Source organism: Pseudonaja textilis, chromosome Z, assembly GCF_049901715.1.
Source record: "Pseudonaja textilis isolate UNSWEBS1 chromosome Z, rPseTex1.2, whole genome shotgun sequence".
Classification (NCBI taxonomy): Eukaryota; Metazoa; Chordata; class Lepidosauria; order Squamata; family Elapidae; genus Pseudonaja; species Pseudonaja textilis.
In genome coordinates this window covers 129858955-129882349 of record NC_142008.1, presented here as the reverse complement: position 1 = coordinate 129882349, position 23395 = coordinate 129858955, and the positions used below count along the sequence as shown (strand labels likewise).

Below are 23395 nucleotides of genomic sequence, written 5' to 3'. Positions count from 1 at the left end.
AGGAGAGCGAAAAAGCCCCCCTCCTTTACAGATGTTCAGGCGATTCACCACCACTTCCGGGTCCGGACAGTTTCTGAAGCAAGAAACGCCATTTATAAACCGGGAGAGGGGAGTTGTTTTATTATAATGAATCATTGCGCGCGGGGGGGGGATTTAACCCTCCCCCCTTCAATAAGGCGCCTGTCTCATTCTTCAGTTTCAGGATTGCTACTTTGGGCTCCCTTTGTTTCCTTTCGGTCCCTCACTCAGAGAATTTCCTGCAGTAAATGTACTTGAGATTCCCCCAGCATTTCGGATTGGTTTAGTCCGACTTTCGAAAAGGCTAAGAGGTAAGGGAATCTCCCCCCCCCCTTTTTTTTTTTTTAGCTTAGTTGGCCTGCAAGACGGCTGGGGGGCTTGAAAAGCCGGATTTTTTTTTTGTAAATTGGAAGAAATTGAAAGATGCTTTTAAAAGAAAAACGACACTTTTCATGAGTTACTCTAGATTTTTAATGCTTCCCTTAGTGCAGTGTTTCCCAATCTTAGCCATTTGGAAGATGCGTGTACTTCAATTCGCAGAATGCCCCATTGCTGGCTGGAGTGTTCTGGGAATTGAAGTTTCAAATGGTTAAAGTTGATGAACATTGCCTTAAAGCAGGGGTGTCTAACCTTGGCAACTTTAAGACTTGTGGACTTCAACTCCCAGAATTCCTCAGCCAGCTTTGCTGGCTGAGGAATTCTGGGAGTTGAAGTCCACAAGTCTTAAAGTTGGAATTCTGGGAGTTGAAGTCCACAAGTCTTAAAGTTGTCAAGGTTGGACACCCCTGCCTTAAGGCTTACTAGATCCTTTTTTCCAGGCCAACTGAATCCATAAAAGCAAAATGAAGAGCATCAAATGCAGGGTCTATGAACGTTCCTGTAATGTCTGAAGAACATTCAGGGCATCAACCCACTTCATGTTCTCATAAATTTTTCAGATTATTTTTGAGCCTAGAAGAACAGGACAACAGAGAATGAGGTAGCTGGATGGAGTCACTGAAGCAGTAGGCCTGAGCTTAAATGGACTTCAGAAGATGGTGGAGGACAGGAAGACCTGGAGGAACATTGTCCATGGGGTCACGATGGGTCGGACACAACTTCGCAAATAACAACAAAAAGTTAAAAGCAATGCTACTGCTTTGTTAAAATAAAATAAAAAATTATAAATGTGACATCAGATTTGAAAATTTAACGATCTGAATACTTTTTTAAAAAAATCTGAATTACTGACTTACAAAATGGACATGTAACTTGGAAAAATGCTGAAAATGGACAAAACGGTTGTAAAAAAATTTCAAGAGACTGATAAGGGAAATTTCTTTGCTGTAGTTTCAGGCCTCTGTTACAATTACCTACTGAACAGTTGACATTGTAGAAAAAGAACTGAATTAGTCTATGCTATCCAAAATCCACATAGAGTTTGAGAGCACTTTTCAAATTAACAAATATTATTAAATATATATCTTCATGCTCCCAGACTTGTTTTTTATTAAAGTTTATTGCAGTATAAAATACAATGGAAATAAAGATTAATCACTTCCAAATGTTATGCTTCAAATAGAAGGAAAAAATGAAGCATAGACCTTAGTGTGAACATTGAATAATTGTGTAGTTATAGAAATGGCTGATTGTGATGACATATAATGCAAAAAGTTGAGGCTGTAATTGTAGTTAATATTTTATTTCATCTTCAACTTACAACAGTTTGCTTAGTGACTGCTTAAAATTACAACAGAATTTTAAAAGGTGACTTGACTGTTTTTCATACGTATGATCTTTGGCAACTGACTCATATATATGACGGTTGCCATATCCTAAGCTTAGGGTCACATGATCACCTTTTGTAACCTTCTGACAAGCTGAGTCAATGGGGAAGGCAGATTCACTTAACAACTGTATTACTAACTTAGCAACTGCAGTGATTCACTTAACAATAGTGGTAAAGGTCATAAAATGAGGAAAAACTCACAACTAATCTCTCACTTAGCAACATAAATGTTGCGCTCAACTGCGGTTGTAAGTTGAGTATTACCTGTACTGGAAAGAGTCAAAAGTCAATGCTTTTTTTTTTTTCTTCCTTTTATCCTGCACCTCATTTTTACCCTTTCTTAATCTTTATTTTCTTGTTTTTCATACTAAAATAAGCTCCCAGATGATCACCAAAATAGTTGCAAATAAATATTCTGGCTATATATAAAACAGCAATGGCTAGAATTTGTCTCATTCATGTTTTATTTAAATTTATTTGGTGGGGGAAGAGGTGACAATGCTGAGATATTCTTCATATCTTCATATGTTAGATTGGGCCAACATTGACCTGGCTCTTGGGTAGAACATGCAAATAATTTATAGCAATTATGTTCAGCTCAACCTTTGTTGCAATAATGCTGGACCACTAATAATAAAAAATGGTATCCCTTTGTTTGCTTTCAGGTCTTGTAGGGAGGAAGGAAGTGGACTTCAAGCTGATTGTTTTGGATTGTACTAGAACATTCAACTGGGCACAGTCAGCAATATCCAGTATCCTTAGCTGTGGTTTCTGGGTGGTTGTTGGTGATGTCACTGTCCAAATTCTCCTGCTGGAGGGCAGCATTGCAAAGAACCCCTTTGCTCAGAAACTTGCTGCACCCAACCTGGTGGGAGACAACAGACTGGGAGCTGCAGTGTAGGAAGTGAAGGAAGTGAAGAGCAATACAGAATCTTAAGTGCCATCTCCCCCCTGGTTTTATTTCCTTCTTGGCAAACAGTTTCACTACCCTGATTATAAGCAGCAGGGAAACCAGAGAACTAGTGTGGATCAGATTGAGTAGAAATATAGTTTCCACCTCTCCAAAAGGCCCTGGGACTTGGCGAAGGAAACATCCCCTACTTTTTGACGTAGCAACATAGAAAACTGATAGTAGAAAATGACCCAGTGATCCATTAGGTTTGATTTTTTTATTTGTTTTGTTTTGTTTTTCTTTTTTAATTAATTCATTTATACAAAAATTAATTATGAAGGAGATCGTAAGATATACGCAGGTTATATAGAGAAATGGTTAGAGACTCCTCTAAATAACAGGATAAAAATGGATGAAATACAAGAAGTATGGTCCTGCTGCTAGAGATACATTTAATATATTTGGGAAAGAACATTCTAGTTTTCGCAAGTTTGCATTATAAGAAATCTTTAGGCTTTAGCATGCTGTCCTTATTCCACAGGCAGCCTCCAAAATGCCATTTAGACAGAGGTTAAGAAAAGAAACTTTCAAGCTAGTGCTTTTGCATTTTGTAATTTAGGAAACTAAATGAAAATGGAGTCCTACTTTTTTGTGGTGTGAGGGATATCCATCTCGAATCTCCTCTGGTTGATTCTCCTCTTCATTTGTCCCATTGTCATTCTGAGAAAAAAGGAAATGTTGGGATGAGGATCACCTACAGAATATGATCTCTCTTGACTTCCAGTTTGAGCTTCTTCGGCGATGGACTGAAATCCATGATCGTGTGTGGTTTTGATCCGTGCTCGCTGCTGGAGTGCCCCGAGCGGGCTGGATTCGGGGCTAAGCCATCCCGTAGAGGTGGTGAAGAGGGGTGAGACCACCAGCAGAGTTGAGGAGAGCTGTATCTCTCCTCAGCTGGCCGTGACTCCCTTTCCCAAAGGTTGCAGCGGTGGTCAGAAATGGCCACCTCAAAGAAGAACTCGACCAGAAAAGAATGTGCAGGAGGAAGATAAGAAGAGAAAGTTTTGGTTGACTGGGTTAAACTGAAAAAGCAACAACGTTAAGGTACCCTGGAATTTGAACTATAAAAAATAACATTGTTCCCAAAGAAGACTTTGAAGCAGCGAAGGAGAGAGGAAAGGGAAAGGATTTGGCTTTTTTTTCTTCCCTTCCTTATACTGACAGCTAGAGATTTAAGTAAGAAATTGATAAAAATCCACTTTGACATCAATAGGCATTTAAGCTGAAAATAAAATGTCAAAGGGATAATAAAGACTTTTGGATATTCAAAAACCTTTAAAATCAGGAAAGGAGAGAAAAGGAAAGAATAAAAGGGCAGGATCTGGAAAAATGGAGGAGACTGCCTGGAACTAAAAGGAACTTACAGTGAAATATTAACAAGATTCCTAAAAGATACATTCTAACTGAAACTTTATAACAAAATAATAGAACCCCAGGAAGAGAAAGTGGAACAAAAGAAGCAAGCAGCAGCAGCTGTGGATTATTTGGATTACTTGGTGATTTTTGGATTTTTGGCTGTTGGATTTAAATGACTAAAATAAATCGGGTGGTTGTTTAAAATTGTTTAAAATGGCATCACTTTTAGAAGAACTGAAAATGGAACTTAAAAAACAGAAAGAAGATGCATAGAAAGGAAGAGGTTCTTTTGGCTTCGTATTTCAATTTTTAGAAATGGAGATCTGGAACTATGAGAAACAACAAGAAACGCTTGTAGAACAAGAACATCGGGACAAAGAAGAAGCCATCTTTAATGATCAAGTAATTTTATGTGGGGGAAAAAAGGAAAGGGGGAAAAGAGAGTGAAAAGTTTAAGATTTGAAAAAACAACCAAAAAAAAAGAATAGTTTGAAAAATAATTACAATATTAGTAAAGCAACAGAAGAGAGGATCACAGAAGAGACAATTAGAAGTAGAGAGACAAGGGGGCAAAATGGGGAGAGAGAAGAAGAGGGGGAAGAAGGAAAGGAAAAGAAGTTATAAAAGACAGAAACAAGATATAGAGAAACAGGGAAAATGTATAAGGATTGAAAGTATAAGCCTATTTAAAGATAATGAGTGAAAATTTAATTGAAAAAGGGATTCTGCAGAGGTACATAAGATAGTATTGTTATATTAGAAATAGAAATCATTTTAGAAATTATGAAAACAATGTATGATTAAAATGAAGTATAAAATACTTATTGTAATGCAGTGGAATGTTTGTTAATAAATAAATGAAATAAAGTGAATGAAAGAATGAAATTAGGAAATGATGGGAACATTTTAATTATTAATCATTATTAATGATTTATAAAAATATAAGTGAAGAGAAATATATAAGAAAAGAATTATGGAAAGTTTATAAGTGTTCACAAGGAAGTATGATATTCAATTGGAAAGAAATGTTAAAGATATTAAGATTCTAACTAATATTAATGATAAAATTGAACTGGAATGGAATGAGTGTTTTATATACTATTGTTATATATGTATGTATGTATGTATGTATGTATGTATGTATGTATGTATATATAAAACTGAATTTTGAAACAACTGAAACGGCTGCAAAAGTCTGACTCACAGACAAACACAATACAGAAACCTGATGATGGCAGATGAGATTCTGCCAAAACGTTGCTACAACTTTAAAAGAACAACTATAATGACATGGGAAAATACCCGAACAAAGCTGAATACCATACATGTAAGTACCCGCGAAAACCTCAGTATATATTTATACTTGAGAAAACACACACACACACACACACACACACACACATATATATATATATATGTTTTCTTAAGTTTTGGGGGGTATTTGTATGTGGATCTTTGGTTATTCGGGTTTTCTCCCACATAAAATTGGAAGTGTCTTGGCGACGTTTCGACGAAATCTCATTCATCATCTTTAGGCTTGTGTCTTCGGCTTTGTGCTTCTTGGAGTAATGTGACCTTGCAGCTGCTTCTTCCTTTTAACTGCTAGTGAGGGTGTGACTTGATTGGGTAGGGGCTTGGCTGTGTTCTGATTGGCACAAAGCCAAAGACACAAGCCTGAAGATGACAAATGAGATTTCATCGAAATGTCACCAAAATGCTTCCAATTTTACACGGGAAAAAACCTGAATAACCAAAGATCCACACACAAATACCCACAAAAACTCAGAAAACAAATACTGCATCTCTAAGGGGAGGAAACCCACCATCTGGCCAGGACTTATGAAAAACTTGAAGTCCAAAGAGCTTCCATTTTATGTGACCTCGCATTCCTATGCAATTGCCAAGATCAAAATTTAATCCCCATAAGCTTCCAATTGAAATTCCACGCCAACACAGCAGCCACCAAATGCATCCTAAAAAGAACAGAATTGGCCCTAATTAGAAATGAACTTCACACAAAAAGATTCCTCCTAGACCAAATCAACAAAGATCTCCTCACACTTCACCTCAGACTCAGCAACAAGATTCACCCCGCACTTTGGGACAAATCCAAACAACTCGCTGTCTGGAGAGCCGAAACACAGACCACCCTCAAGACAGACACACACACCAACAAACTCAGAAAACTACAAAAACACCAGAAACAAACTCCTCCTCCCTCACAGCCACACATGAAACAAACAGTGCACAACATCTCAGAAAAGATCCTCACCGAAGCCGAAACCAATGTCCTTTCGAAAGGATTCAACTTTGCTGTCGCTCCCAAACATATCCCCACAGAAACCATTATATGTGGAATTGAAACCAGCCTGACCAAAACCAACCCTGATGATGCTAACAGAATCAGACTCGAAATCACCAACATCCTCTGCACCAGCAAACCACCCAAAAGCAACTTATCCAAGAACAAACTGCACTACTTAACCTGAAAGAAGACACCAGCATAATAATCCTACCAGCAGACAAGAGCAACACAACAGTAGTTATGAACACATCTGATTACCAAACCAAGTTAACCAACCTACTCCAAGACCCCACATACAAACTGCTAAACACAGACCCCACCACCTACCTAGAAAAAAACACCAGATCCAAAATAAAAGCCTCCCCCATCAGCGAAGAAATCCAGCAAAGAATCATACCCAGAGAGAAATCATCCAGATGCCCTAAGCTTTATGGTCTCCCCAAGATACACAAAGAAGGAACCCCACTTAGACCAATAGTCAGCTCCATAGGCTCACCTCTACAAAACCTAGCCAAATGTCTCACCAAACAACTACAGCCCCATACAGAATCCATCAACTCACACGTAAGAAACTCAATCCAGTTCATTGAGATCATAAAGAAACAAAAGTTACAGCCCAGCAACCTACTAGTGAGCTTCGATGTCATATCCCTCTTCACCCAAGTGCCTATAAAAGAAGCCTTAAAAGCCATCCAAAACAAATACAACCCCCCCACCCCAGCACATCCTTGATCTGACCAACCACTGCCTATCCAATACATACTTCACCTGAAATGGACAAAAATACAAACAAATAGAAGGAGCACCCATGGGATCACCCCCTCACCTGTCATCGCAAACCTCTACATGCAACACTTTGAAACACAAGCTCTAGAAAAATATGATCACAAACTCAAACTCTGGCTCAGATACGTAGATGACACCCTCATAATCTGGCCACATGAGAAAGAAAAACTGAACAACTTCCTCACACACTTCAACAGCCTACACTCCAAAATACAATTCACCATGGAAACAGAAGCTAACAATCAACTTTCCTTCCTAGATGTCTTAGTATACAAAAGATCCAATGGCTCCCTAGGACACACCATCTACCAGAACACATACAAACCTCTATCTACACGCACTCTCACACCACCACCCAGCACAGATCAATTCCGTAGCCGAGACACTCATCTCCAGAACAAAATGCTTAGCCGACGAACAACACCTAAAAACCGAATTACACACTCTCACTAATGTACTAACAGCCAATGGATTCCAAAGAAAGAAGATTACCCACCTAATCCAAAAAGAAACCTCAACCAAAATCCAAGACAGAGGACAAGAGAATGGCAAAACCCTCCTCCCATATATGAAAGGCACTACAGACAAAATCAGCAAGATCCTCCAAAAACACAACATTAAAACAGCATTCTGCACAAACAGAAAAATATCCACCATCCTAAGAAACCCTAAAGACAAAATCGAGTTAGAAAACCAAGGAGTATACGAAATCCCTTGCACTGCCTGCCCCACCACATACATCGGACAAACTAACAGAAGAATAAGTGCACGCATTGAAGAACACAAGAACTCAATCAAAAAAGAAGAACCAACCTTTTCCCTGGTCCAACACCTCAAAGCCACAGGACATGAGATTGACTTTAAAAATACCAGAATTATCGCCAAAACCAAACACTTCAACAACAGAATAATCAGAGGAGCCATAGAGATAGAAAAACACCCACACAGCATGAATAAATGAGATGATACCTCCCGCCTACGAGCCATTTGGAAACCCACCCTCGTGAACAAACGAGTGCCTAACATGAAGGATGACACCAGACCCACACGCACGAGGGCCACACAAGATGCTACCACCACACTTCCACATAGAAAGCAGACTCACACCCACACAGAAGATGAGACACAACCATGGACCAGAAGCTGTACCACAGCTGCAACACTACCTGCTTCAAACCCCTCCGACCCATACATGAAGCGAACTGACGCCCACCATGAAGATGTGGCATGACCACGAATGTGAAGCCAAACAGCAGCATCACAGCTCACCAGCTCAAATCCCCCAGCAACTAAGACTAACCTGAGCACAACCAAGCCCCCACCTGAACAGAACACACCCCAGCCAATCAGAACACAGCCAAGCCCCCACCCAATCAAGTCACACCCCCAACCATGAGAACACATCCCCAGCCAATCAGAACACAGCCAAGCCCCCACCCAATCAAGTCACACCCCCACCAGCAGTTAAAAGGAAGAAGCAGCTGCAAGCTCACATTACTCCAAGAAGCACAAAGTCAAGACACAAGCCTGAAAATAATGAATGAGACTTCATCAAATAATCGCCTAGATACTTCAATTTTACGCTGGAAAATCCGAATAACCAAAGATTCATATATATATATGAATCTATATATGAATCTTTGGTTATTCGGATTTTCTCCAGCGTAAAATTGGAAGTATCTAAGCGACATTTCGATGAAGTCTCATATATATATGGTATTCAGCTTTGTTCGGGTATTTTCTCATGTCATTATAGTTGTGCTTTTAAAGTTGTAGCAACGTTTCGGTAGAATCTCATCTGCCACCAGCAGGCTTCTGTATTGTGTTCGTCTGTGAGTCAGACTTTTACAGTTGTTTCAGTTTTAAATTTGGGGCTAGCCTACTGCTGTGACAGAATGGTTTTTTCTTCATCCTGATTGGTTGGGAGTCTTGGTCTGTGTTTATTGGTCTTGGAGTTTGCTGTGTTCTGCTTGATTGGTGTTTCTAATATCTTCTGTCTGTTTTGTAGCTTTTTTGTGTGTCTTGATTGGCTAGCAATATGGTGCTCCTGTATTGGAGGCTTTTAGTGCAGCTTGGCTCTGAGTAAATGGACAGCTATCATTTGTTAGGAAGCTAGGTTTCATCTGGGTGCCTGGTTGGGGTGTGTTTGAGCTGGAGGTTTCAGGGGGGATCTGTTTGTGCCCAGGTGTTTCCCTGGCTAGTGGTGTGGAGATTTTTTTGTTTGTGAGTGCAGGCTTCCAAATAATTGACAGTCTGGGGGAATCATCTCGTCTATTCATGCTTTCAGGTCTTTTTTCAATCTCTATGGCTTCTCTGATAATTCTGTGGCTGGGGTTTTCTATAGTGGCTAGGGTTTTGGTGCCATTGAAGTTGATGCTATGACCTGTGGCTTTCATGTGTTGGACTAGTGAGGAAGTGTGTTCCAGCTTTTTTACTTCATTTTTGTGTTCATCCAGGCGGGTACTTATTCTTCTAATTAGTAACTACAGGGGAAAATTTGTTTAATGAGAAAAGATAATATGAAATTGAAACAGGACAGACAAAAGTTTAAATATAATGATTGGAAAGACATTGAAACTTAGAAAAAGATATATAATTGAATTTAGATATGAGATAATTAAAAATAAAGTTGAGAAAACCAAAGGAGGGGAAAATTATGGAGAAAATGTTAAAATAGTAATAAGATATGGAATAGAACTCAAAGATGATATGAAACTGAGTTTGTGTCTGTATGAAGAAGTGATAGCCCGGAATCATGCTATTCTAAAAAAAAAAAAGATGTTTTATTTGTATTATGTTTTTGTGAAAACCCAAATAAAATTTATATTAAAAAAAAAGAATATGATCTCTTTTGGCCCTTGGATCTGAGTCACTCCTCAATCAACTTTTATTAAGGTTTTACTGAAAAGATCCCAATCATAAAAGCCTCACTTTATTCAGAGTAACAGTTTCCTATTAGAATAGAAAGCCCATTCAAGACACCTTATTTACACAATTGTTTTTTTTCATTGATCTTATTACAGAATAAATGCTGAGGAACATCAAATCAGTTCTCATGTAATCGTAACGATTCATTTTATTCCCCATAATACAGTATGTGATTTATATGCAATGTAAAACAAAAAGTAGATCCCAGCCTGCTCTTGGTTTATGGCTTGTTGCATGAATTCAATTAACCATGATTTATCAAAGGAATCATGGTTAAACTGTGTTTTCATTTCGTTCCTATTTCTAGTTTTGCCTGTGTCCAGAATCCTTTCCCATTATAAAACTATTGATGGAAACAGGAGATGGAGGCTTCTTTGAGTAACAAGGAGCGCCTTTGATGAATGTTTCTAGTTCTCTGAAGTAAAGATTCTCCTGTAATTAGGCATTAACAAAATCATGCTAAGAATATTATGGGATTATATGAATTGTTACATGGTACATATAAAGATTGAGGATTCAAATGATGCTGACCGATTGAAGAGAACACATTCCAAATCCAATATGTTTGTGTATTTAAAGTGATTTCCCCCCCTTTAAGGGGTCTCTCATCTTGTATCCATGGGAGATCTAGTTTTTACTTATGCATAAACAAATATTAATCTCCTTTCCATCTTGGATTGGCAAAGGGCACACTGGGCTAAGAACCTTGCTGTTGTTCATTTATAACAATACTTAACATTTTCCCCATTGGTTAGAGAAATTCTTTTTAAAATTTCCCATGCGGCTCTGGCTGTTATTTATGTTAACAAGGCACAATGAATATTTAAAAGGCGATTCACATCCATCAAGCATTCTTCCAGCTTTCGTATAGCCTTCTCAAACCTGCTGGCCTTTGATCTCTTGCTCCAAATGGGAATGTGCAAAGCTCACCCTGGAGAACGCTTGGTAGAACACTTGGTACTAACCTCTATTGATGAGAAAGCCATAGCACAGATAGTCTTGGACTTACAACCATTTTTAGTGGCCATTCAAAGTTACAATAACAGTGAAAAAATGACCTCCTTGCATTTATGACAGGATGTTGCAGCATCCATATGTAATCAAAATTTGGGTGCTTGGCAACCAACATATATTTCCCATGGTTGCAACATCCGGAGGTTATGTGATCATTTGTGACTTTTCCAGCCAGCTTCAAACAAGCAGAGTCAATGGGGTAGCTGGATTTGTTTAATAACCATGGGATTCATTTAACAAGTGCAATGATTTGCTTAATAACTGTGGCAAAAGAGGTGGCAAAATCAGGTGTGATTCCCTTAACAACTGCCTTGCTTAGCAATGGAAATTCTGGTCCCAGTTCTGGTCGTGAGTCAAGGACTGTCTAATTTCCTCCACAAATCATATGTCCACTTCAAGGACAGTCAAGTTTTGATTACCTCTCCAGTTGGTTTAAACTGCTCATGTTACACCATGTCTGATGTCTTTCTTCCACATGCATTTAATACTCTCAAATGTTGATGGTTTGCAAAGAAGATGGAACTTCTCTCTCCATCTTAAGAGTTAATTCAGGGGGTATCCAACCTTGGCAACTTAAAGGGTTGTGGGCTTCAACTCTCAGAATCCCCCAAGCTGCCATACTGGATGGAGAATTCTGGGAGTTGAAGTCCAGAGGTCCTAAAGTTTCCACGGTTGGACACCAGTGATGTGATTAGTCCTTCCTACAGCAATCGTACTGGCTCCATTTGCAACCAAACCCTACTTTTCAAATACTACAAAACGGAACTTGAACCGCAGAAGTTTTCGAGTCTGCATGGATGTGTTTTACTTACCTCTTTGCTGACCCAACAGGGTCTAAAGAATTGGAGGTCAGGAAAGCCTCTTTGAAGACCATCATCTGCAAGGTCTGGTCTAGGGAAAAAAGATTGAACCAGGCTAGAAATGGGAGGCCAGAGATTTGTCTCCATATTAAGCAACCCTATTCCCCAGCTCCTTCCAAAGTCACTTACAGGCAGCTGCATTCAGGACCAGAACTAGGTTCCCGTCGCACTTGGAATCCTGGCTTGCATTTGAGAACGGGGTGTAGGAGGGCTGGGTGTCAAGAAGGGAGATGCATTTAGAACATTGTGCCTCAATCTTGGCAACTTTAAGATGAACGGACTTCAAATCCCAGAATTCCCCAGTCACCAAGGCTACCTGGGGAATTCTGGGAGTTGGAGTCTATTCATCTTAAAGTTGCCAAGATTGAGAAACCCTGATTTAGAAGGACTCAAATTTCTTGATAATGAGCAGGAGCTATTAAGTAGTAGGTAGAGAGTAGAGTGGTACTACTCCAGAGTAAGAGGAAGTTGCAATGGTGGGCAGTTGCTTACCATTTTCTGTCCGTCGGATGATCGTACAAAATTCCGAATATGGCATGGGGGGCTGTGAGAGTATCTGGAAGAGTCCCTGGAAGCCAGGGGGGCTCAAGAATCCCAAAAGTGGCTCAGCCAGCCCCCCTACATGCGGCCATGTAGCTCAGACGGGCTTGAGTCAGCGCATGCTCTGCATGGAAACAAGCTAGCTGAAAAAAGGTGGAGATAGATCAGCCGGGAGCCCTATGCTTTCCTTGGGAAGACTATTCCTGTATACAGGTAGTCCTCAAGTTACAATAATTCATTTAGTGACAAAAGATAAAACAGCACTGAAAAAAGTAACTTATGACCATTTGTCACACGTATGACCATTGTAGCATCCCCCATGGTCACGTGATTTACATTTGGATGCTTGACAATGGAGTCACATTTATGATGGCTGCCGTGTCTCGGAGGGGTGTCACGTGATCCCCTTTTGCGACCTTCTGATAAGCAAGTCAAAAGGACAGCCAGATTCACTTAACAAATGTGTTACTAATTTAACAGCTGCGGTTGTTCACTTAACAAACGCAGCAAGGAAAGTTGTAAAATGGGACAAAACTCACTTAACAAATTTCTCACTTGACAACAAAAAAATTGGGCTCAGTGGTGGTCATAAGTCGAGGACCACCTGTATATACAGGTGGTCCTCGATTTACAACATTCCTTTCGTGACTGAAGTTACAGCAGCACAAAAAAAGTGACTTATTTTTCACAATTCCGACCATTGTAGCATCTCTATGGTCACATGATCAAAATTTGGATGGTTGGCAATTGGTTCATGTTTGTGATGTTGCAGATCCTGGGGTCATGCGATATCTTCTGACAAGCCAAGACAACGAGGAAGCCAGATTCACTTAACAACCACGTTATTAACTTAAATGCACCGATTGACTTTAAAAACTGTGGCAAGGTCCTAAAATGGGGTGAAACTTACAACATCCATCTTGCTTACAAAACAGAAATGTAAGCTCACTTTTGGTAAGTCAAGGACTACCTGAAATTGGATGATTGTTGATCCTTCCACCTTTTCACTTTCACTCATACTGCTTTTCACCTATGGACGTTTATACAGGTAGACCTTGACTTACGACTGTAATGGAGCCTGCCCATCAAGGTCATAAACCACAATGGTCATAAAACAAGTCGGTCACCTAACTGACCCAATTGTACGACCTTTTCTGCATCAGTTTTTAAGCAAAACACTGTGGTTGTTAAGCGAACCAGTGATTTGCTACGACCACTGTAAAAACTTTCAAGTGACCCTGGGCCTCTGCAAAGGACTGTAAATGTAGCTGCGTTGCCAAGCGATCAAAATTTGGTCATGTGACTGAAGGGGTGGGGTGACTGTCAGACCTTCTGACTCATGTCCCAAATAGCCCCAGGGGAGATTCATTGTGATTTTGAGTGGTTGCTAAGCAACTGGTTGTAAGTCAAGGACTCGCCTGTACCCTAGGCCAGTGATGGCGAACCTGTTTGTTGTGGTATGCTGAAAGGATGTGCATGCCAGCACCCACAATACAATGCGCCTGCCCCCCCCGTGCATGTGCACGCAACACCCCATTTCTGCCTTTCCTGCACTGCACATGCGCACGCACCTCCAAGCTGATTTTCAGCCCGTTTGAGGCTGTTTCCGCCCTCCCGGAGGCTCGAAGGAAGCCTCTGCAGCCTCAGAAGGCTGAAAATGGCCCTTTTAGGCACTTCTGGTATTTCCAGAAGGCCCGTTTTCTGGCCTCCCGAGGCTGCAGAGGCTTCCCACGAGCTTCTGGGTGGGTGAAAATGGCTTCAAATGGGCCAAAAATCAGCTGGGAGGTGAGCACATGCACAGTGCAGGTAAGTTTGGCTGGGGTTCGTGTGCCCACACAAATAAGTCTGTGTGCCACCTGTGGCATGCATGCCATAGGTTCTCCACCATGGCCCTTGTCTCTTATGCTACACAGAATTCTTTTCTCATTTCGGTATTACTGTTTTTATGAATCGATTTCAGGGATGGAAGGACTGGAGCTTTGGCTTATGAATAAATGACTTTTATTCCTTTTGCACAGTTCTTTGGACTGCTGCTATTGGAAGGGTAGTACAGGTAATCCACAATTTACAACTGTTATGTCCTGAGGACTCAAGGAGTTCTCACTCAGGTCCACTCACTTTACGTGGGCGTTATTCCCCATTCCCATTGGTTGGCTCTCCCCAGCAGCCAGCTATAAAAGCAGGCTGCGGGGTCCAACCGGTTGCTGATTGCTGCGAGCCAGTTCCAGGCTTGGCAAGCACGGTCAGCCCTTTATTGTAAAATAAAGTATTGTTGCACTCATGCTCTGGTTCAGCCTCTCATTGCTCAAACTTAACAACAACAGTTTATTTATTGACCGTTCAAAGTTTACAACAGAATGTAAAAACATTTTGTTTACAACAAAAATGTGACTTACAACCATTTTTCAGTTACAACCTTTGCAGCATTCCCATAGTCACATGATCAAAATTGAGATGCTTGGCAACTGTTTCATACTTAGGACTGTTGCTGTGTCCCAGGGTCACGTAATCCCCTTTTGTGACCTCCTGACAAGCAAAGTCAATGGGGAAGCCAGATTCACTTAACAACTCGGTTACTAACTATCAACTGAAATTATTCACTTAACAAATGTGACAAGAAAGATTGCAAAATGGGACAAAACTCACTTAGCAAATGCTTCAGCAACAGAAATTTTGGGCTCAAATTGTGGCCGTAAGTCGAAGACTACTTGGTTTTAAAGTTGTTTTATGATGGGCCACGAGTAAAAAACCTGTTTGAATCATTTCTCATTACAGGTAAGTCCTCAACTTACAACAGTTTGCTTAGTGACTGTTCAAAATTAAAATGGTCATGTGATTTATATTTGGATGTTTGACAACTGACTCACATTTACAACGATTGCAGTGTCTTGGGGCCATGTGATCATGTTTTTGTGACCTTCTGACAAGCAAAGTCATTGGGAAAGCAGATTCAATTAACAACTGGGTTACTAATTTAACAACTGCAGTGATCCACTTAACCAATTTGACTAGAGAGGGGGGAGAGGGGAGAAGAGAAGGAGAGAAGGAAGGAGAGGGAAGTGGAGGGGAAGAGGACAAAAAGAGAGAGAAGAAGAGGGAAGCGGCGGGGAGAAGGGAAGGCAGGGAAGGAGAAGGAAAGAGAGGAAAGAGATAGATTGTCAATGCAAAACTGAAAATATGAAGAAAGAGGAGAGGGAAGGAGAGAGGGAAGGCAGGGAAGGAGAAGGAAAGAGATGGATTGTTGATGTAAAATTGAAAATATATCTTATAAAGAAAAATGCATAATAAAAATATTAAAAAAAACAAATGTGATGAGAATAGTTGTAAAATGGGGCAAAACTCACTGAACAGATTTCTCACAGCCACATACATTTTGGCCTCAGTTGGGGGCATAAGTCGAGGACTACCTGTACAAGAGAGAATTTCTCACTCGCACAGACTTCCTCTTTGGAAGTTGGACTTCACTCTTTAGGGTTGGACTGAAAAAGTCAACCTGAGGTACCTGGGCAGATTTCTGGGCTTCCACAGAGACCTGGACCATTTGGGCAGTGCCAGCCACGGTATTGATGAGCAGCTCAGCCATGGTTTCGGAGATTCTGGGGGCAAAACCTCCTGGAAGACTTTTGTCAGATTGAAGGGGGCTGTTCACCTCCAAATCGAAGCTCTTTTCCATTTTGGATCTTAAGAAAAAGGATTGGAGTAGGATGGGGGGGGGGGAGAGAAAGAGATGGAACTTGAAGGGAGGATGAAACCTTAACGGAGGCTGAAAGGGAGAACTTTTCTTCTCCGGGGCTGTCAAAGGAGAACTTTTGAGAAGAAAACAAGGCCTCTTTCTCAGCAGAATGAATGAACCAGCCATGCCCATTATAGCGATAGCACTTAAGACTTATATACTCCTTCACAGCCCTCTCTAAGCCGTTTTCAGAGTCAACATATTGCCCCCAACAATCTGGCCAATTTTACCCACCTCAAAAGGTTGGAAGACTAAGCCAATCTTGAGCCAGTGAGGATTGAATTGCTGGCAGTCAGCAGAATTAGCCTGCAATACTGCATGCTAACCACTGCACCACTACGGCTCTTATAACACTCTATTTTTGAGGCATTTGAAAAAGCTTCTCTCCCTCCCTCAATTAGCCTGGAGTCCAAAGACACTGAACCTGTGTTTAACTATAGTTACAGTTCTCCCCAATGGCACTGCTGCAAAGAATCAACGTTGGGCTTTCTGTGCTCTCCAGCATCAAACATATCCTGCATTAAGGAGCAGCTGTTTGGCCATAGAAATTGGCCATAGAAATCATCCAACAAAACATCAGCAGGAATCATTTGACTTTGCTCCTTTGAACTTGAATGGAGCCAATAGGGCCACTGAGCATAAGCCAAGAGCCTCTGACCTGAGAGATGCTTCCAAAAGTAGGTTTCTACCTCATCTTTTAGTAGTGAATCGGATTGAGGAGATCCTGGCCAGCTCATCCTATGGAAGGAATAAGGTTGACTTCTGCTGTGTACCAGTGCTAAACCCAATCCTGTTTTTGTCAACTTCAAGGGAATATGTAAAAATGATTTTTGATTTTTATGTTTTTTTAAAGTAGGTATTGCATAACTTTTAAAATGTAGCTACCTAATCTTTGGCAAATGTTTCTATTTCTTGCTGAAAATTTTGTTTACTTTTTGTCCCTCTGCCCCACCACCAATATTTTAAAATATTGCCACTATTTTTCAAGTCAGAAGAAAAATAATTTTTCTCAAGTGACAAGAAAAAAATAAAAGGAAAAGCAACCCTATAGAATACTTACAAATTGGGGCCAGCAATCTCAAGGTAGTTTACTAAAAATTAATTAAAATCTGTCACTTGCGCCCACATATTTCAATTTCATTGTACACATGTTGTGCATTGACATTAAATGTTCGATTTGATTTGATATTAGCTCAATGGAAGAAGAAAATACTTATTTGCAGGTTGTATAATATTGACTGCCTGCTTCTGTGGTGCTTTTAGATGGAAACTGGGTGAATAAGGGTAAGTAGGGAGAATGAAAGGCCTTCCTAGGGGCTCCTGTAAAATAGACATGGCAGTGTGATAGTGTGGCCCAAACTCCCATCTATTTTTTTTAAAATGTGCCTTGCACACTTTGATCACACCCCACAGACACCCCTGGCTGCTACACCAAGATCTTTGAACCACTGCTACAGAACAAAAGCTGGCTTTAGTCTATGCTTTGTTTACCTTTTGGAAATCTTGCAGCTTGGATCCCGATTTGAGGATTAAATGGGGAGCTGTGATTTTCTTCTGTCCAGGAGGGTAAGATAGCTACTAAATTCTCCCCTTTATCCTGAAGTGTCAGGCAGAACACAACCATGCATACACAAGGCCTGAAATTCAGATTCCCAAGATTGATTACAGGCACCGATCGAACCTGTTGTTCTGCAATATGATGTAAGATACAGCAGTTTCAAACATCTGGTGTATTTCTCAAGGGCCCAACAGAACAGAAAGTCAGGACTTTGCCCATGCTCAGATGCTTGGCTGCAAAGAGAGGGGCGAGAATCTGCCTTCAGGAAATGTGTGAAGTCACCAATCTTGGACGTAGACACAAGCCGTCTTTCCCATTCAAACACAACCCCCTTTCCTCCTCAGGTGCCCCAGTGTGGGAGGTGAAATGAAACTAAGCTGTGTCTCCTGTTGCTTGCCAAACTGCCGTGATGCTGTTACCATGGGAATGCTTCCAGAATCCAGTTGCTAGGTGACAGAATTCCTTATAAAGCAGGAGGACCAAACTTTTGCGAAATGCCACACAGGACAGATCTGCAGTTCCAGGATGCTGGCTGTGAGTCAGAAAACGTACTTTAGAAAGGAAACGAACAAGTTCATGCTTTCAAGATAGAAACCTTTTAGGGTTGGGAGCTGTACAAGAAAGGACAGTTGAAATGTGCTGCTGTTAAGATTTCCGAGAAGCTGTAGTTCAGGGTTGAACTGTGGGTTCCTAGGAGCTGTCCGAGTTTGGGTTTTTTTCCTTGCAGATGTTTCATCACCCAGCTAGGTAACATCATCAGTGCTAGAAGGATTTGTGAGCAAACCCCAATCCCTTCTAGCACTCATGATGTTATCTAGTTGGATACCGAAGGCTCTGCAAGAAAACAGCCAAGCTCAGAGAGCACCAAGTAACCCACAGATGTGTGAGTTTTAGCATCTTGTCATAAAATTGCTCTAACCTTGGAGTTGTTCATCCCTCCCCAAGAAAAGAACAACAAGACAACTCTTCTTTTTTTAAATATTCAACATTTTTATTAAAAGATTTCTCATCCCGCCCAAAGCCTCTCCCATTGGTAGCCTTCTGGATAGCAACCAATTCCACTTTTGCGTTTTCCTTTCACGTTTGCTCTCCCGTGTAAGATTCAAGCTTCCCCACCCCCGTTCTTTTTTTTTTTTAAAGTGTTTTATTTTCTATTACATTCCATAGGACACATATGTCTTAAGTTTCCCCACAACATTTTTCTTCATATATAAAAAAAGACATACATACACACACTCACATTAGTTTTTAATCACCCACACAGAGGGAGACAAGAAAAGAAAGGCGGGGTGGGCCGGGGCAGCGCAAACAAACAAATAAACCAAAAAAAAAAAAAAAAAAACCCCAGGAAGAGGAAAACTGTACATATAAGTTATGGCACCAAAAACAGAAAAAAGTTTTTTTTTTTTTAGAAACATAAGTAGTATTATAATACATCAAGCCCCTCCATCCGTATCCTTCCGTGTAACCCCATTTCTCAGTCCCAGGCAAGCAGGACAAAAAAATCACTAAATGAGCATCTTGAAGTCATAAAAGACTCTCCTCTGCCTCCCTTTTCCCTCCCACCCTCCCCTCTTAAACAAAGGGGGTCTGATTCAAGTAGAAAACGGGCTTGCCAAATCTGGGAGAGGGTTCTGGGGGAAAACCCACCAGACTGAGTTGACAGTGGAGGCAAACGTTGGGCCTAAGGGTTGCGTTGGGGGAAGGAGCACTGTGGAGATTTGAAAAAGAAAAAAAGAAAGCGGGGGGGGGGGCGGGGGGAGGGGAATTTGAGAATTAAGTTGTTGCATTTGGTTAGAGGGAGAGAGGGGAGAGGTGTGCTTTGGCTGCCTTGCACTGGGGGCAGAATTTCAGGTTCTCGTGCAAGAGCAAAAAAAAAAACCCTCACGAGTATGAATGTTTTTAAGAGGAGGAAGAGTTTGGCCCTTCCAAGAATCTTCTATTCTGCCCTCACAGATTTGGGGTCTTCTCGTTTTGCACATGGGATGCTTTGCAATACCCTCCAGCTGCTCTGAATGGTTCTTAGAAGCCCACCTGTGAAATGAGACAAACATCCTCCCTATTTATTAGGACAAATGCCTCTTTCTAGGGTGCTAGCATTATTTCTCTTCCACTCCCATTTCAAAAAGTTAAGGAACTTTTTTTCTGGGGGGTGGGAGAGAAGTGTTTCTTGGTGAAGTGGACAGTTTTTCTCCTCCTGCACCTTAGCTAACCTGAGCCTTATCTACATAAAGAGCAGACGGGAGCTGGTGAAATCCTCCCTTCTGCTCGCTTTTAATAACTGGTCAGAGTCAACCTAGTTAGATGCACCCCACTCCCCAAACAGGGAAAATGTCTGTAACACACACAAAACCAGTGCCTCAGAAGTTCTATCTCAGAGGTCATCTGACAACTAGTTTTCCAATGGGCATTTTAATTTCCTCAGAATTCTCCCACTTGCAATTTAAAACAGGAGAGTTCATCATCATGAGCTTTCACATCTGCGGTCACTGAATAGGACCCTGGCATTCTTCTCTGATGTGGCTAGAAGAAAAGGACACCCTCCTGAGGCAGCCACCATAATCACCTACCGTACACTATTGTTTAAAATTCGAAAAACTTCAGCATTGTGAATGAACATGACCTCACACTTCATTTTGTAAGAACTGCAAAAAATCTTCTCCCTACAACAGTCTTGCTGGTCCTGATGCCCGCTAGAGAAGCTGAATTAGAATTCTCTTTAGCCATCCTGGCTGGGGATGATGGAAGTTGCAGTCCAAGTTATCTGGGGAACATCAGGTTGGTGAAGACTGTTATGGTTTCTAGATTTTATTGGGGAAGGGGGCAGGAAGAGAGGATTAATCCCAAGTGACCCTCACTGCCAGATTAACTCTCATGAAAGAAACTGGGGTTTAGTTCTCTAATTCCTATCAAACGCACACCCTTTCGTGATATTGATTTCAGACTTTCTTTTGGATGGAACACCAAGGAAGTTCAGGCAAATCCGCAAAATAAGAAAGACACGATTTTGAAAATGTTTCAGTTGGCTGATGGGACTCATCACTTCAGTCTCATCCTGATTGTTTTTAGGTTAATTAATCTGCCTGCCTTTTAGCGGAAAAGGAGGGTCTGTTTTTCAGCCCGGAGTAGAGATAGCTGGCCTTCAACATCATTTATTAGGTCAAGTGGTCCCTGATCTCAAACCCTGGATAGACAGCCTTGAGGTTTGATCATACTGGGTTGTCTGTAATTTACAAAGTGGATATATGGCTTGAGAAGGAGAATGTGTAGGAACGCAGGAAAAAATGAGATGACAATGGCACTGTGTGCAATCTGAGCCAACCAAGTAAAGTACTCGACATAGCTGGCTCCCTAAACTCTGCAACCAAATCTCCTATGTGCAAATATGAATCCAGGTTTGCAGAGCTGCAGACTAGAAGAGGCGAACATGAGCAAGGGAAGGTGCCAAGGCTGTGATAGGTGACAAATACGGAGAAGACAAAAAGGCTTGAAAATTGTAAGGTGGGCAAACTGCATCTAAAACAACCCAGAGGAGGTAATTTCATATAAAGGTTAGTTGCATAAGCACTAAGCTAAATCTCTTCCAGAGATCTAGATTGTGATCAGGAAACTAAATGTGCTATATGTGCGTGTATGGGGAGAGCTCCAGTCCAAAGCCCCTTGTAACAAGAATTTTTGGATGCTTTTTCTATAAGAGAGAGGAGAATGAGGAAAAAAAGACAATGTTTATAAGCATAAGGATTGACTGTTGACAGATGATCCCCAGACTAAGGTGGACTTTAAAACAGACACTGGGGTTGTGGATGGAGGGCACTGATTAATATCTACATTCGGATCATGATCGGGGTAAAAAGAGTTGAAAACCCATTTATTCTCCCCATCATGTGGGACCAGCATGATGCCAAGGCAGTCTTTAGAGCTGGATAGGCCCCTGATTGAGAAAGAGAAGGCAATGCAGATTAAGAGCCCAGAGTAGCCTGTCCTATATACTTCCCTCTCCCATCCTTGGGAGGGAGTTAAGTTAAGGAAGGTACACAAAAAAAACAGATTAACTTCTGTCATCTCCTCCTGTCTTGTGAATTTGGGCAGGAACAAAAGCCACTGTCTACGTCCAGGATGCAAAGTTCTTCACTGTCACTCTGAAAATTTCTACACATGCAGGTTAGCCCCACCATCAATGCAAATCCAGGATTCTCTCCAGTTCAAAGGCCTATTCATTCCTCTCACTAGCCAAGCTGACTTCAAGGAACCCCGGGCTTTGGAGAGGGTTTCTAGCTTACACCCACAAACAAGCCACAGTGCACAATTAAAAATTCTGGATTTGTTGTATTGTGGGAGTATTTTTCTTTTCTTTTTTCCCCTCCCTTCTCAAGAGAAGAGACTATTTAGCCACACCCTGAAGGGATAACTTTATCTCCATTGCTGGAACACTATTCTTGGTCTGTCTTCATCTACAGATTGTGGCCACGCTGGGGGAGCAACCGACAGTCGTCAGGGACACAAGAATAGACTGCCAACATCATGTTCGCAGCTTTGATGTCTCTATCCATTTGGCAAGGGATAGGAAGCCACGATGTGAGGAGGCACCAGCTATGCTCCAGAGGACGAGAATTCAACCTTCCATCTCACAGTCCAACCTTCTCCTGGTGATTGACAACTCAAAGGCTACTGATGATGACTGAGAGCTTCCACTGTGGTCCAGTTTCACAGCATCTCCCATTTTTGTTTTTTGTTTTTAACTTATCGACCCCCGGATAACATGCCCCGCCTCCCTCCCTTTTTCACCAGCCAATTCCCCCATTTGCCTCCAGCCAAGTCTCCCTGTTCTCTACCAATCGCTTCACGAGTAGGAAAAATGTGACCCGTTGAGGATGTGAGAAGTGACGCTGGCTGAACGGCTGATGCCCTGGTCCGACTGGCCGCCAGAAGCTGTGCGCCGCAGTGGTTGGGGGCTGTTTCTCAGCATGACCACATTGGAGCGGCCGCTAGGAGCCGAGGAGGAGGAGGAAGAGGAGGAGGGAGATGAGGAAGGGGGATGAAGCCAGGCTGAAGGGTTTGGGGCAAGCATGGGAGGCTGCCTCCATGCGTGAGGAGCACCAGCTGTATTCTGAACCCCGTGGCTCCAATGGGAGCCGCTGCGGGGAACCGGGCGGGAGGGCCAGGGCTGAGGAGGGGCCGTGTAGCCTTGGTTGAAGGCTTCAGCTGGAATGCCTGTGAGCGCCATATTGCTGAATCCCAGACGCATACTTTCAGAGTCGAAGGCTTCGATCTCCCGGGCCTGGCGCTCCAAGAGGCTGCGGATGCGATCGGAGCGTTCATTCTGCAAGGCCAACATCTCCTCTTCGATCTGGAGAAGGAAAGGAGGGGTGGGGGGAAGCACCATGACTTCAAGTGCAAGAATCCACAAACAGACTTGCTTGGATACCAGAGCAGCAGTGAGAAGCAGCCATTTTGTCTCACTTGGTAGCCAACAAGGATACGCTGCAGATCGTCTTCAATTTACAATCATTTGTTTAGTGACCATTACAGCGGATCTGAAAAAAAGTGACCTATGAGTGGTTTTCACTTAACAACTGT

General features: G+C 41.7%; 2 protein-coding genes and 1 long non-coding RNA gene across 4 annotated transcripts in view; 1 reads left to right on the top strand and 2 right to left on the bottom strand.

Moving 5' to 3' along the window:
* The first annotated feature begins 3 nt into the window (after positions 1-3).
* LOC148124401 (uncharacterized) lies at positions 4-1195 on the top strand. Its single transcript, XR_015740439.1, has 2 exons — positions 4-329; positions 957-1195. It is a non-coding gene; the product is annotated as an uncharacterized LOC148124401 (long non-coding RNA).
* Positions 1196-2514: 1319 nt separating this feature from the next.
* LOC113443744 (uncharacterized) lies at positions 2515-16200 on the bottom strand. The gene is given in 7 exon segments (XM_087917313.1): positions 2515-2651; positions 3324-3398; positions 11940-12018; positions 12117-12198; positions 12480-12609; positions 12611-12670; positions 16030-16200. Coding segments are annotated over 7 exon segments (723 nt in total). The 3' UTR covers positions 2515-2525.
* A 5111-nt stretch (positions 16201-21311) lies between these two features.
* TAOK2 (TAO kinase 2) overlaps positions 21312-23395 on the bottom strand; it is a 41267-nt gene continuing 39183 nt past the window's right edge. For both annotated transcript variants that reach the window (XM_026711896.2, XM_087918307.1), the window contains one exon: positions 21312-23165. In XM_026711896.2, coding sequence (XP_026567681.2) covers positions 22659-23165 — 507 coding nt within the window. In that variant the 3' untranslated portion in view covers positions 21312-22658. The remainder of the gene's footprint in view (positions 23166-23395) is intronic.